The 17,524-nt window shown below is 34.1% G+C and overlaps 1 protein-coding gene across 2 annotated transcripts in view; it reads left to right on the top strand.

Annotated features, from left to right (window-relative positions):
- Window positions 1–17,524, top strand: part of LOC122515296 (nuclear hormone receptor E75-like) — a 76,317-nt gene that overhangs the window by 5,723 nt on the left and 53,070 nt on the right. The window contains exon 1 of one of the 2 annotated variants that reach the window (XM_043632600.1): window positions 12,559–12,876. The exons of the other annotated variant lie outside the window; for it this stretch is intronic. Within the exon in view, the coding sequence (XP_043488535.1) occupies window positions 12,618–12,876 (259 nt within the window). The 5' untranslated portion in view covers window positions 12,559–12,617. Of the gene's footprint in view, window positions 1–12,558; window positions 12,877–17,524 lie in introns of those variants that run through there. 2 annotated transcript variants of the gene reach the window in all.

Below are 17,524 nucleotides of genomic sequence, written 5' to 3'. Positions count from 1 at the left end.
ACGTGTGCGTGAAAATGTTAGTATAGCACCAGGCTAAAGCAGAACTAGGAAGTTTTGCGAAGTAAATGACGGGTCGAAGGGAAAGCAGAGGGTTGGTTGGGGGTGACTGGGGTGGCTCGGTAACCTCGGGGCAACGACCTCTGACCACCAGCCAATCCCATACCCTCTTCATGTTGGCTTTGTTCTAAGTATAAATCTTTCTAGCCACCACCACCACCAACCTGTCGCCGTTTTTTCCACGTTATTTCCTTCAATTCTATTTTTCCAACAATTAACAAATTTAACTGCCGGTAAAAATTCGTATCGGAAGTATCCTAATACCACCCTCCTCCTCCCTCTTCTTCCACCATTCCCCCACCACTTTTCTCTTATCCTATTAAAATCATTCTATGCTGGTATAATATTTTATCGCGTGGCATTTAAAAAAAAATAAAATCAAAGAAAAAAGATTTACTCGTTCAGATGAAATCAAATGTTAAACGTTTCTTAATTTTTTCTTTTTTTTTCTTATTACATGATTATAAACGGTTATGGTTTATAGTTTTAGTTTGGGGGTGAGAACAATCCTGACATTTTGATTAGTAGCAGTAACGCGTTGGCACCGGTTGGTTGAGTCACCCAGTTTGGGAAACTTCTAGGATGACGTTTTAGGCTTAGTCATTGAACAAAATTTAGGGTAGATTCATTTCCTTGCTCGTATTAAGTACCCTCATAACTTTGATAGAACGACGAATGGATATTAGATAATATATTTAAGGGGAAGAAAAAAGGATAAAAAATGATAGTTGTCTTATATAGCTAAATAGAGTGTTCACTTTCCAAGATTCGGTTAGGATAATATAAATAATGGTGAAGGAACCCATAAGTCAATTACATTTATGTAATATATTCTAAGATTATCTTAAAAGAACATACGTTTATTACGAAAGTGATCAGATAGGTATGGTTAATTCGAAAAAAAAAAACAAAACAAAGAAACAAAAAGAAATAATCGAAATAATTCTAACAACAGGATCAATAAGTTTTAATCCAATAATATAAACTGGTTTAACGAACAATGAGAGATCTTACATTAAAGAATTATCATTCCAATCATTTTCGAATAATCATTCCAATAAATATCTAAATACGTGGGTATATTATTTTTATTTTATTTAGTTTTTATCAAATAATATACTTTCTCCAACCGACCAAATATTATACAAATTAATTTCTTTTTTTTTCTTCTTTTTTTTAATAAATATTTTAATCAATTTTCAAAATAAATAATTCTAACAATTGGACTACTAAGTATCGAAATCAGTGCGAATATTTCTTTTTTATATTATATCTTAATCAAATAATAAATTTTCTAATTGATCCAAATATTATAGAAAAATTCATTCTGAACTAAACTAAACGAACGTTGTTCCATCTTTTTCTATATACAGTTGAATCAAATTTCAAAATAATTATACCCATTGCACGCGTACACTTATGAACTATGATTAGAACATAGAAATATATCGGTGTCGAGTGGTTTAGTGCGAAAATAGCATAACAGTCGTATGGACCATACGATTTAGGAGGAGGAGAAGAAGAAGAAGGAGGTGTGGGGGGATGAGGGGGGGGAAGATGAGGAGGATGAGGAAGAGAGAAGTTAAAATGGTGATGTTGATGGGGCTTGAGCCATCGAGAAAGAGAAAGAGACTACCCCGGTGGCCTAGTTAGGGTGAGTGCCACCCTCTGCGGTCAATGACCTCGCGACCTCAGTCCTCCCCCCTCCCCCTCCCCCCACCCCTCTACTACTACGCGCGTTCCAATCCCTCGACCAACAACCCACCCACTCACCTACGCGTTCCACTTCTCTCTTTGAACCTCCCTTCTTCTTCTCCAACCCCCCCCCCACCCCCCCTTCATCATCCCCCTTATTCCTTCTCGGTGGGTGGTGCATCAACCAACAAGCCACGTCAGGGTTTGCATCCTCGTACAACGGACTCTTCTTCTTCTTCTTCTTCTTCTTCTTCTTCTTCTTCTTATCTGCAACCACCCACCCACGCATCTTCTCCTCCTTTTTTTTCTTTCTTTAAATTTTTATTTGGATTATTAATTATTATTGCTTATTCGTTTGTTTGTGTTTTTTATTTATTTTATTTTATTTTATTTTATTTTATTATAGAGGATAAAGCATCATTTCATCGTTTGTTAAGGGGCCTTAGAAAGTTTTTGTATTTTTATTAAGAATTATGTTCGTATCGTAATTATATTTTTTTAATGAATTATTTATTATTTATAAACGTTACCTTTTGCGTGGTTATATAATAACGTTGCGTTTATTAATAATCGTCTTAAATTTCTACCAAGTCTTATTCGTATAATGTATTAATTCTGTTTTATTTTTTATTTTATTTTATCATCTTTTTACATTGAGATATTTCATTAGCTTAGAATCTCATTGATTTTACATTCACTCAGGTATATAATATTTGTACATTCATTTGCAACAACGGGTTTTTTTTTCTTTTCTTCGATAATCAATTATTTTTTCATTGCAATAATATATTTTACCAACTTCGTTCGATCTCATAATTCAATTTGTATTTTCCTTAATCATTTTTCCTTATTTCTTTGGCATAATAATCGTTTAAGGATTTTTATCGGATTTTTATATTTATTTTTTGGTGTATATTAGCGAGGATTGTATTGACAATATGTTCGACAATAAAATGAAGAGGTAGAGGGTTTTAACGAAATGAAACCAAATGGAAAAAAAAAAAAATAAAAAAAGAAAAAAGAATAAAAATAGAAAGAGAGAGATAATAAATCCGTTCGTCCTCGATGCGTTACTCGATTATCTCGAGTACCGAGCAATCTGCTTTAACTCGAATGTTATATTTAATCGCAAATCTGCTCTCTATCTTCTATCTCTCTCTCTTTCCTCTCTCTTTTTCTCCAAATCCTCTTTCAAGTTTCATGCAGATGTGGCTGAAGAAGAAAATCTTTAAAAAAAAAAAGAAAAATAGAAAAACTCGATGTTAAAAATCTCGTTTGAAAATAAATCGATCTCAAATTTTTCCTACTCTCGTACGAGAACTATTTTTATTTCATTTTTTTTCTTGTTTTATTTAATATTAATAAAAAATATTTCATTTATTTTATCGGTGGACACATAATTTGTTACGTTGGTATAGAATTTTTTATTGCAAAATAAGTTAACCTTTTTTTTATTGATACGTTATATATTTTTTTAGTAAATAAATCAAATAACATGTAGAAGAATTTAATTTTTTGTACCGATTTGTAATGTATATATTAATCTTTAGATTAGACTCCCGTAATCTTTTTGTTATCTATGCCTAAATATTTTTTATAAATATATATATGAAACATATACAAAAATATTACTCATTTATTTTTTTTCTTCTATAGGAACATAACAAATCTTAATAATAAAAAATAATATTCACGTGTTGAAACGCGTAAGAAATCATTCATTCATTCATTCATTCATTCATTCATTTATTCATTCGTTCATTCATTCGTTCATTCGTTCATTCGATCGTCAAAATTTTACGAACACACGTGCACCCGTGTATATCGTTAAATCGACAACAGGTTTTTATTTTTCTTTTTTAATAGGGGAACAATGTCAAAAACAGATTTCTCAAGAATATAATAAAAAAAAAGGGGGAAAAGGAAAACGTGTTTCTTTTTTTTTTTTTTTTTTTTATTTCGTAGAAAATGAAGAATAAATACGACAACGAGAATAAGATAGGGTTGAAGAAAATAAAATAGAAACGAATTTGCTAGAAGAAGGGTTAAAAAGGGTCAAAGAAAAAGCAAACAACGGTTAAAAACGAAGAAGAAGAAATAAATCAATCGATCAATCAAAATTTGACAATATTCGCAGTCATTTACTATACTGCGGGGGTACCAGGAGGGGTGCGTTCGTATCCTAACATCGTGTAAAACCTAACGAAAGGATTAAGTTTGACAAATAATGACCTTTCCTTAAAAATCTCGTCTCGTAACTCTTTCTTTTTTTTTTTTTAGAAATTCTTTCTCCACTTTTACCTTTTCCTTTCTTTCCTTTCTTTTTCTTTTTTTTTTCTAACCCTTTCCCTTCATTGTCTCGTGTTTTATATCTCTTCGATTCGGTTCTTTAGTAACACAACAACACCTCGAACATTTTTCTTTAACTCTTTCTTTAACCCTTTTTTTTCAACTCACCAGAAGTTACGATCCTTTCCTCGGATTTTTGTTTGTTTGTTTGTTTCTTCTTCTTCTTCTTTTACTGTTACCGAGTGAAAGGGTAAAAGAAATAAGAAAAAAAGGTTATAAAAAGAAATGCGAATAGTATTAAACAATAAGAATCGAAGTATCTCGCAAGATAATAAATAAATCACGTTTTATTACCTTTCGTACAATTTATAGTTGCATGACAGGGACGGGGTTTAAAAGTGGGGGAGAGGGGCGTGGTGGGGGGGAAGAAGAAGAAGAAAATGATTCGGTAACTTAACGGAAATAGACACGTTGTATTATAATTTTGACAAAAGTTTCTTTCTTCCTAAAAAGAGTTAAAATGATATTCTTTACCAATGATACTTGAAATCCAAGGTTTTCTTTTTCGAATTGTTTAGACGAGGAAGATAAAAAAAAAAAAAGAAAAAAGGAACGAACAGGAAGGAACCGAGAGGAAAAATCGGAAGATAAAAAACGAAGTGGGAGTAGGGTGGTGGTGGTGGGGGTGATGGTGAAAAAAAAAATAGAAAACGACGGAAAAATTTCAATCATTTCGTTTGATTTCATTCTAGTGATGGTGGTGGTGGTGGGGGGTGATGGTGAAAAAAAAATAGAAACGACGAAAAAATTTCAATCATTTCGTTTGATTTCATCTAGTGATGGTGGTGGTGGTGGGGTGATGGTGAAAAAAAAAAAAAGAAACGACGAAAAAATTTCAATCATTTCGTTTGATTTCATTCGAGTGGTGTTTTTTTTCTTTCTTTTTTCTTTTCTTTTCTAGAATATACACGTTTCTCTAACACAATAAGTAGAAGTTTGATAAGGAATAGAATATGTGTGCGTGTATAACGGGGGCAACGAACCCCACTTCTTCTTAGAAGGGATAAGAAAGTCTGAGATAAAAAAAGAATATAAAACGTAATCGACCTTGAGAAACGATACACGGTAAAAAGATAATAATCGTAATAATACTTTCGTTCGTATATCTATCGTAATTAGATTTTATTTGTTCGTATTAATTTATTTTCATTTATTTTCTACTTATTGTTTATCATTTTTACGAGAAAATAATTTTTGCTTGTATTTATTTTAAAAAGTTTTCTAACAATTGTATATAAAATTAATTATTATTATTAGTATTATTATTATTATTATTATTATTATTATTCTTTTTTTGTCTTCTTTTCGTCAGAATATTTTCAAGCAAGAGCCCACTGTTACGCTTATGAAAAATAATTCTTAGGATTGTAGTTTAATATTCATTGTTTTAATAATATTAAATGAAATGAAATGAAAGGGAGGGGGGTAATAAAAAGTGTAAGAAATAAAAAACAAATAGGAAAGATTTAAAAAAAATCTAATTATCGTACGAACCGGGAATATTTTTTCCGCGTACCTACGTATATTACATATTTGATGAAAAAAAATGATTGCAATAAAACGAGAAAAATAAATGAACGACGAAAGTTTAGCGTGGAAAGTGTGTAAAATAAGAGTTATACAGTGTTATTATACTTTCACCCACGTTAGCGTAGTATTCATTAGATCGCAACTTGCTTTCTACGTCGATGCAACAATTGCAATCGGGGGAAAAAATTTCTTTTTACCGCACTCTAAGAATTTTGTATAAACCGATACAAATACAACGCGTATAATTGTTACAATGCACAAATATACAAATATACAAATAAATATAATATTTAATTCAATACTTAACATATTAAATTTAACATTTAAAAAATTATAATACTTTATTATAATAAGAATATTTTTACAAAATACTTTTACAAACGCTCGTTTATAAAAATACGCGAGTAAAATTTTATATAAACAAATAATACAACAAAAAAATAAATAAAGAAAGCAACATATATATATATATCGAAAAATAGATTTATACTAATCGTACGAGCCAATCAAATAACATTTATAAATAAATACCCGTTTGGTGTGTGTTAATGATAAGAGATCGCTATTAGAAGGCCTATCAATCTCTCAGTTTCTCTTTCATACTCTTTCATAAGTATTTAATACTCTTTTTTCTCATTCGATGCGATCGGTAGTGACGCATGACCGTTTTAATCGCACGACTTAGGCACCAACGATTGCAACGGAAAAGAAATATATATATATATGTATACTGAATAATTACGATCTTATCGAAAGAGTTAACGCAAAAGTATTGAGAATACATTGAACAAGGAGTAATGATTATCCTCCTTCGATGTCGATGAACCATTTAACTATAGTGAATTCCGGCTTCGAAGGACACCAATGCAACCGATCCACGACAATCTCAAAGCAAACCTCCGACGATTTTATTCGTTTCTTTTCTAATTTTTCTTTATTTGTATATTTTTGTAATAGTCAACGCGTTATAACTCGCGTTATACACATATGTATATATTTTATATTAATTTTATGGGGAATATATATATAAAAAATACAATGAAATTTCGTAAAAATTCTCCGGTGGGGTCGTCTCGTGTGCCGGATGTCGCCGGATCGAATCCCCGAAGGGGGAAAAGTTTTTTTTTTTTTTTCGTTACTGCAAAGTAAGCTCGATTAATTTTTATTATTGTTTTCAAAATATTTTATATTAATTATTATTTATTATATTATATATATTATTTTATATTAATTATTTTATATAATTTTATGGGGAATATATATATAAAAAAATACAATGAAATTTCGTAAAAATTCCCCGGACGGGGGGACGTCTCGTGTGCCGGATGTCGCCGGATCGAATCCCCGAAGGGGGAAAAGTTTTTTTTTTTTTTTCGTTACTGCAAAGTAAGCTCGATTAATTTTTATTTTTGTTTTCAGAATATTTTATATTTTATATATATTTTATATATATATATAAAAAATGAAATATTGTTAGAATTAGAATAATTCGATAAATAGAAGTAAAAAAAAAAAAAACCAAAGAATACCACAAAGAAGGAAAAAGTCAATTGTAAAGAATTTTTCTTCTTCCGTTCGTGCATGAAAAATCATTTCTCCCTTTCGTACAGTCACCAACATAAGTTTTCCTTTCTTTCTTTCTTTCTTTCTTTCTTTTTTTTTATTTTACTCTTTGCTACTCTCAACTCTTCCCCAACCCTTTACGAATCAGCGATATTAGGTCGTAAGGGCAACGATCTTTGTACTTCAATCGGCCTCGACCCTTATCGCTCTCTCTCTTTCTCTCTCTCCTCTCCTCTCTCATGACACAGAAATACTCTTTCGAGACTATTTTCTCAGTACATGCGAATGAAAAGTGATTTTTCTTTTCTTTCCTTTTTTTCTCTCTTTCTCTTTTCTTTCTTCTTTCTATTTTTCTTTTTCTTTTCTTTTTTCTTTTTTCTTTTTTTTATTCTTACGTAAATTACGAGTACACTCTAAAGTATTTATTCGATCGAGTGGTGTATAAATTTTCGTACGGTTTAATCCATTTGTTTTATTAAAACTCATGTCAAGAGATAAAAATGTACTTTGACTTAAAAATAGGGGGAGAAAAAAAGAAATTCGAATTTCCGGAATGAACGAGCATTGTTTCAATTTTTCTCGCAATTGTCCTTCTTTGCAGAGAGAGAGAGAGAGAGAGAGAGAGAGATACACCACCACCACCACTAAGAAGAAAATATCGGAAAAATGAAAAAAAATATTTTTCGTTGAAGAATTTATATTCAAAAGAAATATCCGAAATATAATATCTTGCGAGGGATTATGTATAATTGCAACAACAAAATGGTGTACAACAATTGTTTCTTACGATTTAAATTTTCCAACCAACCCGACGACGACAAATACTTGCCAGAGAAATATCATTTCGATTTAAAACAAAATACATCGAATATTACAGCATAAACAACAACAACAAAATATATTTAATCATCGTCTTGAATTTTTAATGTCCCAACATTTAATCAATAATCCGTCAAATATTTTCAAACTACTTTCAAATAAAGTTGAGAAAAGGAATCTAATTATACATACACAAACACACATACACAAACACTCACACTTAACGCACACATTTATATATATAGATTTAACGATATCGTGTTGAGCAAGTAAAAGAAAAAAAAAAAAAACCCCCTGACGTTAATTCCATTAAAAGCCACGGAGAGTTAGTTCTCGAGTTCGTTGAACTCTCGTACGAGTGGACTAGGAGTGGGGAGAAAGGCCGTGCCTTATGTTAGTGCAGCAGGGAAAAAAAAAGAGACGAAGAAGAAGAAGAAGAAGAGGAAGAAGGGGTTGGAAGGGGAGAGGTGGGAAAGAAAAGAGAGTAGCAAACCATGCTTTCTCTATTTGTGCCCTGTGTTCTTTCTTATCCGAACGATCGATCTGCCATTTCGTTCGACCGTAACGCATACACTCACATACACATGCACATGCACATGCACATATTATGCGCAGGCGTGTCTCGTCAACACCCTACGAAGCGCGCGTGAACTCGTTTCGCTTTTTTTTTTCCTCCTTTCCGTCCCTTGCGTAATTTTCTAACGTCCTGTTATACGCACACGCCTCTAAAAATTAATAACCAACAGTCACGTGTTGCATTTATTTAATTATTTCATTTGAAAAATAAAAGTATATATATATATGTGTATATCTAGGTCTACGAATAAATGTATTTAGTATTACACGAATCTTTCCGTGTTGTGTTGGGGTTTGGTAAATAATCAACACACCGACAAAAAATTACCACATTTTTAATTTATTTTAATAATTTCTTTATATATATAAAATTATAAGAATTATAAATTTATAAAATTATACAATATAATACAACATTAGTATGTTTTAACGTTAATTATTTACAACGTTAAAATTATTTCGAGTAATTTAATTAACGATGTATTAGAAAATATATAGAATTAAACGGTTCATTGAATTATCATTTAATCGATTAATCGCTGATGTCAATTTCAAATTATCTCTATAGAAAGATATAAACTTTTGGAATAATGAAAACCATCCTCAGATATTTAGTTAATTTTACGACACGTTGCGTTACATATATATACATATATACATATGTGCACATACCTATTACACCTACTTACACACCTACCTACATACATTTATACAAAGAGTGCTTTCACTTTCCTAGAACCCCCCCCCCAACAACACACATCGATGTGTTTCGACGTGAGCAACGCAACAACGCGTTGTTGACATTCCGAATTGGCTCGCGAAACGATTCGTTTAACTTCCGCCGTTCTAGGTGCAGAAACACAGACACACAGAAATAAACCGACACACACAGCCATGAGAAAAGTTTCGCAATGAATACCGTGAGACGTTACAATCTAAAAACTTTTGTCGAGTATATTTATTACCCATAGTAGAAACGTCTATCAAATAAGTAGTATTATGTGCAACTTTTAGGGTCTCACTCTCTCTCTCTCTCTCTCTTTCTCTCTCTCTCTTTCTTTCTTTCTTTTAAGGTTTATCTGGAATCTCGTTCGATCAGAAAGTTTCGTGTTACTCGATCCGCGACTCGACAGTTATTATCGTAGTAGACCAATCGTGCAACATACCCGCACCACGCAATTATTTCTAAACCCCCTTTGGCTCAAGTCAATTTACGAAATTTCTAACTTGGCTTATGTTAGCCAAAGGTTCCGAGGATATACTGATATACTTTCAATAAGATTTACTTGTATGTGTGTATATATATATAACTACTTTGATTTATACGTCTAATTGTAAGATATTTCTAATAGGAGTTTACCTTAATTCGATTAATAGAAAAAGAGAGAGAGAGAGAGAGAGAGAGTAACACATCTAATATGGTTTTAATTTATTAGCGATTTTATCAACACACACACACACACACACATACAGTATATAAGTATATAAATAAAATGAACGCAGTTTAAACATCGGGAATACCTGATGTTCATTTGTTTGATTCTGTGTGTTGACCAATCCTCTCTCTCTCTTTGGTTTACTTTTATTTTTTCTTTCCATTTTCATGCTCGTAAAATTGTTTGTGAGTTTATCCCGAAAGAAGTGCGATCGGGCGGTATCGCTTACGTAAAGAGAGAAAGAAAAAAAGAAAGAGAACAAAAAAATTGGGAATAAAAAAGTTATATAAATTGTGTCGATTGTGCGTCACACATTCAAAAGACACATACATACATACACGTGAGTGTGCGATGATGAAGAAATCGTCAAACGACGTCGTCGCGTCCGCATTCGCGGTTTCTTCATCCTTTTTCGGTCGACGCCTGGTCTGCGTTGTGTCTCACCACTTCTTCACTTTTGCTTTAGTTTTTTATTTTTTCACGTCGTTACAAAAATCATAAAACTTTCAGAAAAATTGCTACGAATTTTTGTTCCCATATTATAAAATAAATCTGTAGAAAAATTGAAGAAATCAATATATAACCGAGTTTAAAAAATAAATTATTAAAAAAAAAAGTTAGAAAGATATTGAAAGAAGAAGCGTTCGATCGAGAACACTTTGTTTCTTTTCCCCCATTTTTTCAGGATTACTGAAGGAAAAAGAAAAATCAATCCGTTAGTAGTTCTCGATGAAAATGAAAGTAATAAAAGAAAAAAAACCAGGGGGTGGGAGGGGGCGAGAGAAAATTGCGCGAGGAAAAAAGAAAAGGATCAAGGATAATAGAAGGACGAAGGAATTGTAAGGCGTAGGAGGGAGGATGGGGGGGGTATCACCTAAAAAGCGTAGGTTCGTTCGATCTTTCTTACGCGATTCTTATACGAGAGAGAAAGGACGCAGCAACTTGTTTTTATTTGTCTATGTGTGTGTGTGTGTATGTAGGTGAATAATATTGGTGTGTTTTTAGCGTGCTAAAAAGTATGACTCGTGCGTGCATACGTGCGTGCGTGAGTGCGTGAGCGATCCTTCAAGGCCTCGTGGTTGCTCGTTTCGTCCCACTTTTCCTTCGTGCCCGGTCATTGAACTCTCCCATACGACTTACCCCCACCACCGCCGCTACTCTTGCTATACTCTACTATGCTGTTGGCGCGCTGTTGCGTGTGGTGATTGGTGGGGTGGTGGTGTTATTTGAATGTGATATACTCACACACATTTTCAATTTCCTTTTATCATATATGCAGAATATGCGTATTTATAGAAATGGTGTGTGTGTGTGTGTGTGTTAAGTATTATATATCTTTTTCTACTTCTCAAGTTTCCAAGGTAGAGTAAAGTACACAGTGTGCAACTATATATAACTGTATTTTTACAATATTACTATTGTCTGTCAAGTAATGTATAATATATAGAGAGTAACGAGCCAGGAAAGATTCTCTTGGTTCACGTATGGAGGCGCCACAAGCCTTTCGCGAATTTACTTCGCAAATTTCTGTCGGCAAGGTAGGAAATATGAGCGTCGATATAATCGCGAGAAGCTTGACGATTTGCCTCGGTCATCAGAAATATTATATATAAACGTTATCGGGGAAATGTTCATTCTTAGCGGGAAAATTTGAATTAGCAATTCTTTGCTAAAATACGATGGTTTATATACCTGTTATAATTGCACATAATAGAACGGGACATTTAGCGAATTTGAGGTTATTTTCTTTTATCCTCTTATCTGATGTGTCTATTAATATTATATTACTTTGTACTAATATTTTCGTATTCTTTTTTGTTGCAGGTAAGTTGAGAGTTTTACTTCATCGCAAAAGATACATTCTACGAAATGTGAGTTTTATCTTTGTTTTCTTACTAAAAACACTAGCCAGTCAATTCGTGTAGGAGAATAGTGTTAATACAACACAACTACAAAAAATAAGGATTCATCTGAAGATGAAAGAAGAGAGTAAAAGAGAAAAGGGAGGGGAAAAACTAGGATTCGTAATACATCTGTGGGGGGTGCACTTTAGGCTAGAGTCATTTCAACCTTTGCTAAAGAAAGTAGAGTGACTCTTTCGTTTCGTTATATTCTCATCCCTCTCAGTCCCCCCACCACTCCTCGGTTAGCAATTTTCTCATGAAGAGAACTTTTTGAGTAGAGCTCTAGAAGCTGACAAATGCGTTGGGGGGCTCCTGTTGACTCCCATGTCTTGGTTAGGCAATAGAAGAGTAGTCGTGCGTCATCGGAATAACACATAACCGATGAAAATATCGAATGAGGAAGAGGGTTCTTGGTCCGTTTGTACATCCCCAACTAGACGTAACCAACCCTCTAGCTTATGTTAGCCGGAAAATAGATGCCTTTAGAAAAGCACCAGGCTCGCGAGTGAGATATAATGTTGGTTGGTTGACGCAAGCGCGGGATTTCCACCCCAACAATCCATCCCCCCCCTCCATTCATGAACATAAACCCTCGAGTACGCGCGGTATCCTTCGCGTTTCCACCGACAGTGCGCCCCGAGCAGCACGTTGTTGTCAGAGCATCGTCATCCATCTGCTGCATACGACTATGTCAACTAGCGCGAATAATAATAATAATAATAATAATAATAATAATAATAATAATAACAACAATAATAATAATAATAATAATAATAATAATAATCCTAATGATTCGACCAAAAGGACTATTATATCTTTCACGTCAAGGGAAGAGATCATCAAAGAGGAGCTCAATTCGGTGGATCCGATCGAACTATGCGAAACGGCTATAGTTCTTCAACCAACAAACAACACTGTCCTCGACGGGCGGCGTCAACGCAACAAAGGTTCGTTCGTGGTTCTATCCTTTTGATAGCACTGTTCAAAATCCATTCGTCAGTGTGTTTAAATTAATTTCATTTGAAAATTTGCCTCAGCATATGGATGTGATTCTTAAATTACGTAGGTGTACTACTTTCTAGTATATATACCAATGTTTTTTTTATTGGGGTACTTGTTTTGTCGTATTTTTAATCATGATCATTAATGAATCTTCAATCGTACGATCATCTATGTTTTCATCCATCCCCCGGACAGGAATTAATGAGATCGTAGTTAGTTAGGGGGTTGATTTTGTCGTCCAACAATTAGGTGTTTGTTAATGGTGGGCAAGAGTTTCGTAAGGAAAAGCTCGTAAAGTCTTTTTTGTACCCTCTTGATGTTAAAGCTTTTTTCTTTTTCCCTTTTGCGTCGTCTAATGCATTTTACGTAGCATGACCCTCGCTCTTTTTTCTCTCCCCCTCTCTTTCTCTCTCTCTCTCTCTACTTTTGTTGGGAATATAAGGTTCAACGTCGAGGCTTATCGATTTTTCCTGAAGCAAGGCTCACGTGCTCGTTGACATTGACATTGTCCGCGGGCTCTCTCTCTGCTGTGGCTAACGCTTCTGCCATCTATCGGGCACGAACTTACACGAGACTTGCTAGAAGTTTCTCACAATTGCTGTTCGGCGGCGTAACGATCGTTTCGAATTATCGTTTCAACGGGTAGATAATATATCTATCTATCTAACTATTGCATATTGCGATTCAAATATTTTTCAGGTTAGGTGAGAGAAAATTTGAAAAGGAAACCAACACCCTCTTTTTATACCGTCAATCATTTTAAAAAACAATTCCCTTATATCTTCCAAACGCTAACGAACTGTTAGAAAAACTTAAAGATATATAATTAATTGCAAAAGACAATTTCGTAAAAATCCAATAAACGAAGATCATAGAAAAAAGAAAAAAAATGGTCGTCGTGAATTCGTATTAATTCGAAAAAGTGTTGCATCGATTTAAGTTATCGAATGATTGCGTCAAAATCTTCTCGTTTAGAAAAGAAAAGAAAAATTACATCGAGACTAGAGTCGACGACACAAAAACAAAAATGGAGGAACACGAAGGGGTAGGGAGAGATTATTCGTTATCTCCATTGGGGAGGGGGAAGAGGGGGGAGGTGTAGCGTTAAAATTTTTGCAAAAGAAAAACGGTTTAGACTCTAAAAAATCAAACGATTGCGAAAGGACGGTCGGGGACGGGTAGCCATTTTCATTGGAGAGAGATAGCACCGTTAGCCTACATTTTTAATGGAGCGCTGTTGTTGTGTTGTTTCCCAATGGGACTCATTCTAAACGCGCAACGAGGTCGTTGAGCAATCCTCGTCCTCACTTTATCCGGACTAGAACTTACTGCGCCGACACGTTACAACAAAATAATTTACACAACTATATAAGAGAATTGTAACACACATACTCCGACATTCGTCGCGGTAACATTCAAAATAGGAATCAAAAAATTCGAAGAATCATAGAGCCACCAGAATGGTGGAGGGGGGAACACAAAAAAAGAGAAAAAAAGAGAAAGAAAGAGAAATCGATTAAACGAGTTGTGTAGTAGAGTATAACAAAGACACCTTCCATTTCATAAAGGTCAAAGGATGCATGCTTGAGATGAAGTAATTAACAGGACAGTTGCAATCTCATCGAAGGTTGGACTCGTACCACCTACGCGAACTAGTTGGAAAAAAAATCTTGGTGGTTTGTTTCTTAAGTAAAAAATGAAAGAATTGTCTTCCTTCGAAGGTGTCTCAAGTTGCTCTCGTTAAGACACGTTGTTACATTTTTCTTGCCCTTCTCTCTCTCTCTCTCTCTCTCACACACACACACACATATATATACATGCAAAATGTATGGAAAATACTTGGCAACTCGTACGGACTATTAATGCCATTTTAAGTAGACATTCGCGGACACCTGATCTCGTTGGAAGGCTAATCTCTTAGTGGCCATGAGTCTTTAAGAAAAAAAAATATTAAAAAGAGAAAGAAAAAAAAAAGAAAAAACTGAAACACACCATTCGAGATAGATGGATAGATAGATAGATAAATAAAGAAAGAAAAAGAGAGAGATAGAATAACGTAATAATAGATAGAAGCATGCACCAGGACAAGCATAGTAGTAGTGACTCTACTAGTCTTTCGTAACGAACCACCTCGTACAAAGACTCAGGGACGCTGTCGTTCTAACTGATCGCGAACCACCAGTTCTCAACTCGCGAGAGGTCTACGTCCTCTATCGAGGTCTCTCTCTCTCTCTCTCTTTCTCTCTCCTGTTATCCCTTCGCACTTCTATCCAGCAGCCTCCGTGTTACAACCTCCGCTATTTTGCCAAAGTTTTCTCACCTTGTTCTATCATCTTCATTTAAATCCAAAACACTTTTTCTTTTCACGATCGTATACATATATTTTATTTTGGAAAATACAAAATTTCGATGCTTGAATTTCCAAGGATTTATCGTACGTTCGATTAATTGTAATACGATTTTGTTATTGGGTTGTTACATTTACATTATTGTTTTTATATATAATGTATTATTTATTTTTATAAATTAAATTAATAGGACGATACGTTATTCCAATTAACTATAAACAAACAGGTAATTAATTAATATTCCACACGGGTGTATTATTATTTAGTTATCCATTTTGTTTAAGATTTGAAATTTTCATTCGGATAATTTTCAATTAACGATTAACGAAACAATTGGATTATTTTAGAATAATCGTTAGATTAGAATTGACACGTTGGAGTTACGTCGAGAGGGAAAGGGTAACGATAATAAAAATGATGGAGAAAAATCGTATGAGAGAAATTCTTGAGAGATTGCATTTCGAGATGTTAAAAGAAAAAGAAATAAAAGAAGAGTGAGAGAGAGAGAGAGAGAGACATCAATGACATCGAACTTGCATAGACGATGATTATTTATTAGCGACAATGGTTACTCAGGACAACGGTATGCCTCGTGTCTCATGTTTTCTTTTTTCTTCTTTTCTTTTTTCTTTTTTTATATTTTGCTGTTGAGAAGGAGGAGAGGATCATGACGCAGCATTTCGTAATGGACGCGTGTGTACCGTTACGTCGTCGGTGCGCGAGGTAAAAAGGAAAAAGAAGTGGAGGAGAGAAGAGAAGAGAATGAAAGGAAAAAAAAACATGATATAAAAAGAAAAAAGAAAGAAAAAAAAAAAAAGAAGAGACGACAAACGGTAGGTGGAGAGAGGGGGGAGGATGAGTATGAGGAGTTAGTATAGTACTTACGTAGTTGCGTAATGGAGATCACGGAAATCAGTTGAACGAACTGACTGACGAATGGACGAGGAGGACGACGAATTGTTTGACCGCGGGTCTTTTTTAATATTTTTTCCACTTGAAATAAAAAAAAAATAAAATACACGCGTACGCACGGAAGCTCATCTTTTAAAACAAAATCTATAATCTAATACAACGTTTTTTTAATGCTTTGCAAAGAAGTGTCGCGATCGGAAAAGAATGAAAATAAAATACAAATTGTAAAAAGAAATGATACAAATTTATCGAACTATCCTAATCGCGATAAGAACGACGAGAAGAAGAAGAAGAAGAAAAAAGGAAGCAAAGGGGAGGGGTGGGGGTTGAACTAGGGTAAATTATTTGCAACGGAACGTTATTCGATAATGATAATCAACAAGGATAGAAGATATATTAATATCTTCATAATTTCTAACTAATTAGGTAAAAAAGAAAATATGTCAGGAGTAGTTAGGTATAAGGGGGGGTATTCTAACGGAAGTACGATACAAAAAGAAAAAAAGAAAGAAAAGAAAAAGAAAAGAAAAGCCAAATGGGGAAATAATATATCTCGAGTAAGTAAGAGGAACGCGTACTTTCGATATAAAAACCGAAAGATCTTGGCTCTTGAGCGGAGGTGAGAGTGCTTTCACCTTTCTTCCTGCCGTTGTCTTTCTTCCCAGCCATTTCTCTCTCTCTCTCTTTCTTTCTTTCTCTCCTTGACAGCTTTTACTCTCGATCCAGTGTTGGTGTTGCTGCTGCTGCTTCATGGAGAAAGCCAGCAGCAGCAGCAGCTTCAGTCGGATTCTCTCAAACAACAACAACCAAGCAACCAACCAACCAATGATCGCATTATTACATCTTTCTTTCAAATCATTTTTTTCTAACCTTCTGATTCATACTTCTCCTTCTACTATTTCAGCCCTTCCAATTCTCTTTCTCTTTCTCTTTCTTTTATATCATCATCATCATCATCTTCTTCTTCTTCATCTTCTTCTTTCACTTCTTCATCCGCATGCCTCCTTCCTTCCTCCTCGCCTGTTATTATACTCATCGAAATTGCGTAAGCGTAAAAACGTTTTTCTTCTTTCTAAAGCCCCATCTCATCCGAGAGTTGGACTGTATGACACCATTTCTCTTTTGATTATGTAAACGGCCACATTCCCCAAGGTCCCTTGGTCTCTTACTTACATATATATATATATACATACTTTTTCTTTTTCTTTATTGGAGAAGGTTATCCTTTTTAGACCTCATCGAAGAAGAAACATCAGTCCCCGCTACGTGCGAGATATATTATGACCGAATCCTTTTTTCTTTTTTTTTCTAAATACAATCTTCCCTCCCCCAG

Source organism: Polistes fuscatus, unplaced genomic scaffold (assembly GCF_010416935.1).
Source record: "Polistes fuscatus isolate 324 unplaced genomic scaffold, CU_Pfus_HIC Scaffold17, whole genome shotgun sequence".
Lineage (NCBI taxonomy): Eukaryota > Metazoa > Arthropoda > Insecta > Hymenoptera > Vespidae > Polistes > Polistes fuscatus.
Note: the sequence above shows the minus strand (reverse complement) of the source record. Positions and strands in the feature narration are given on the sequence as shown.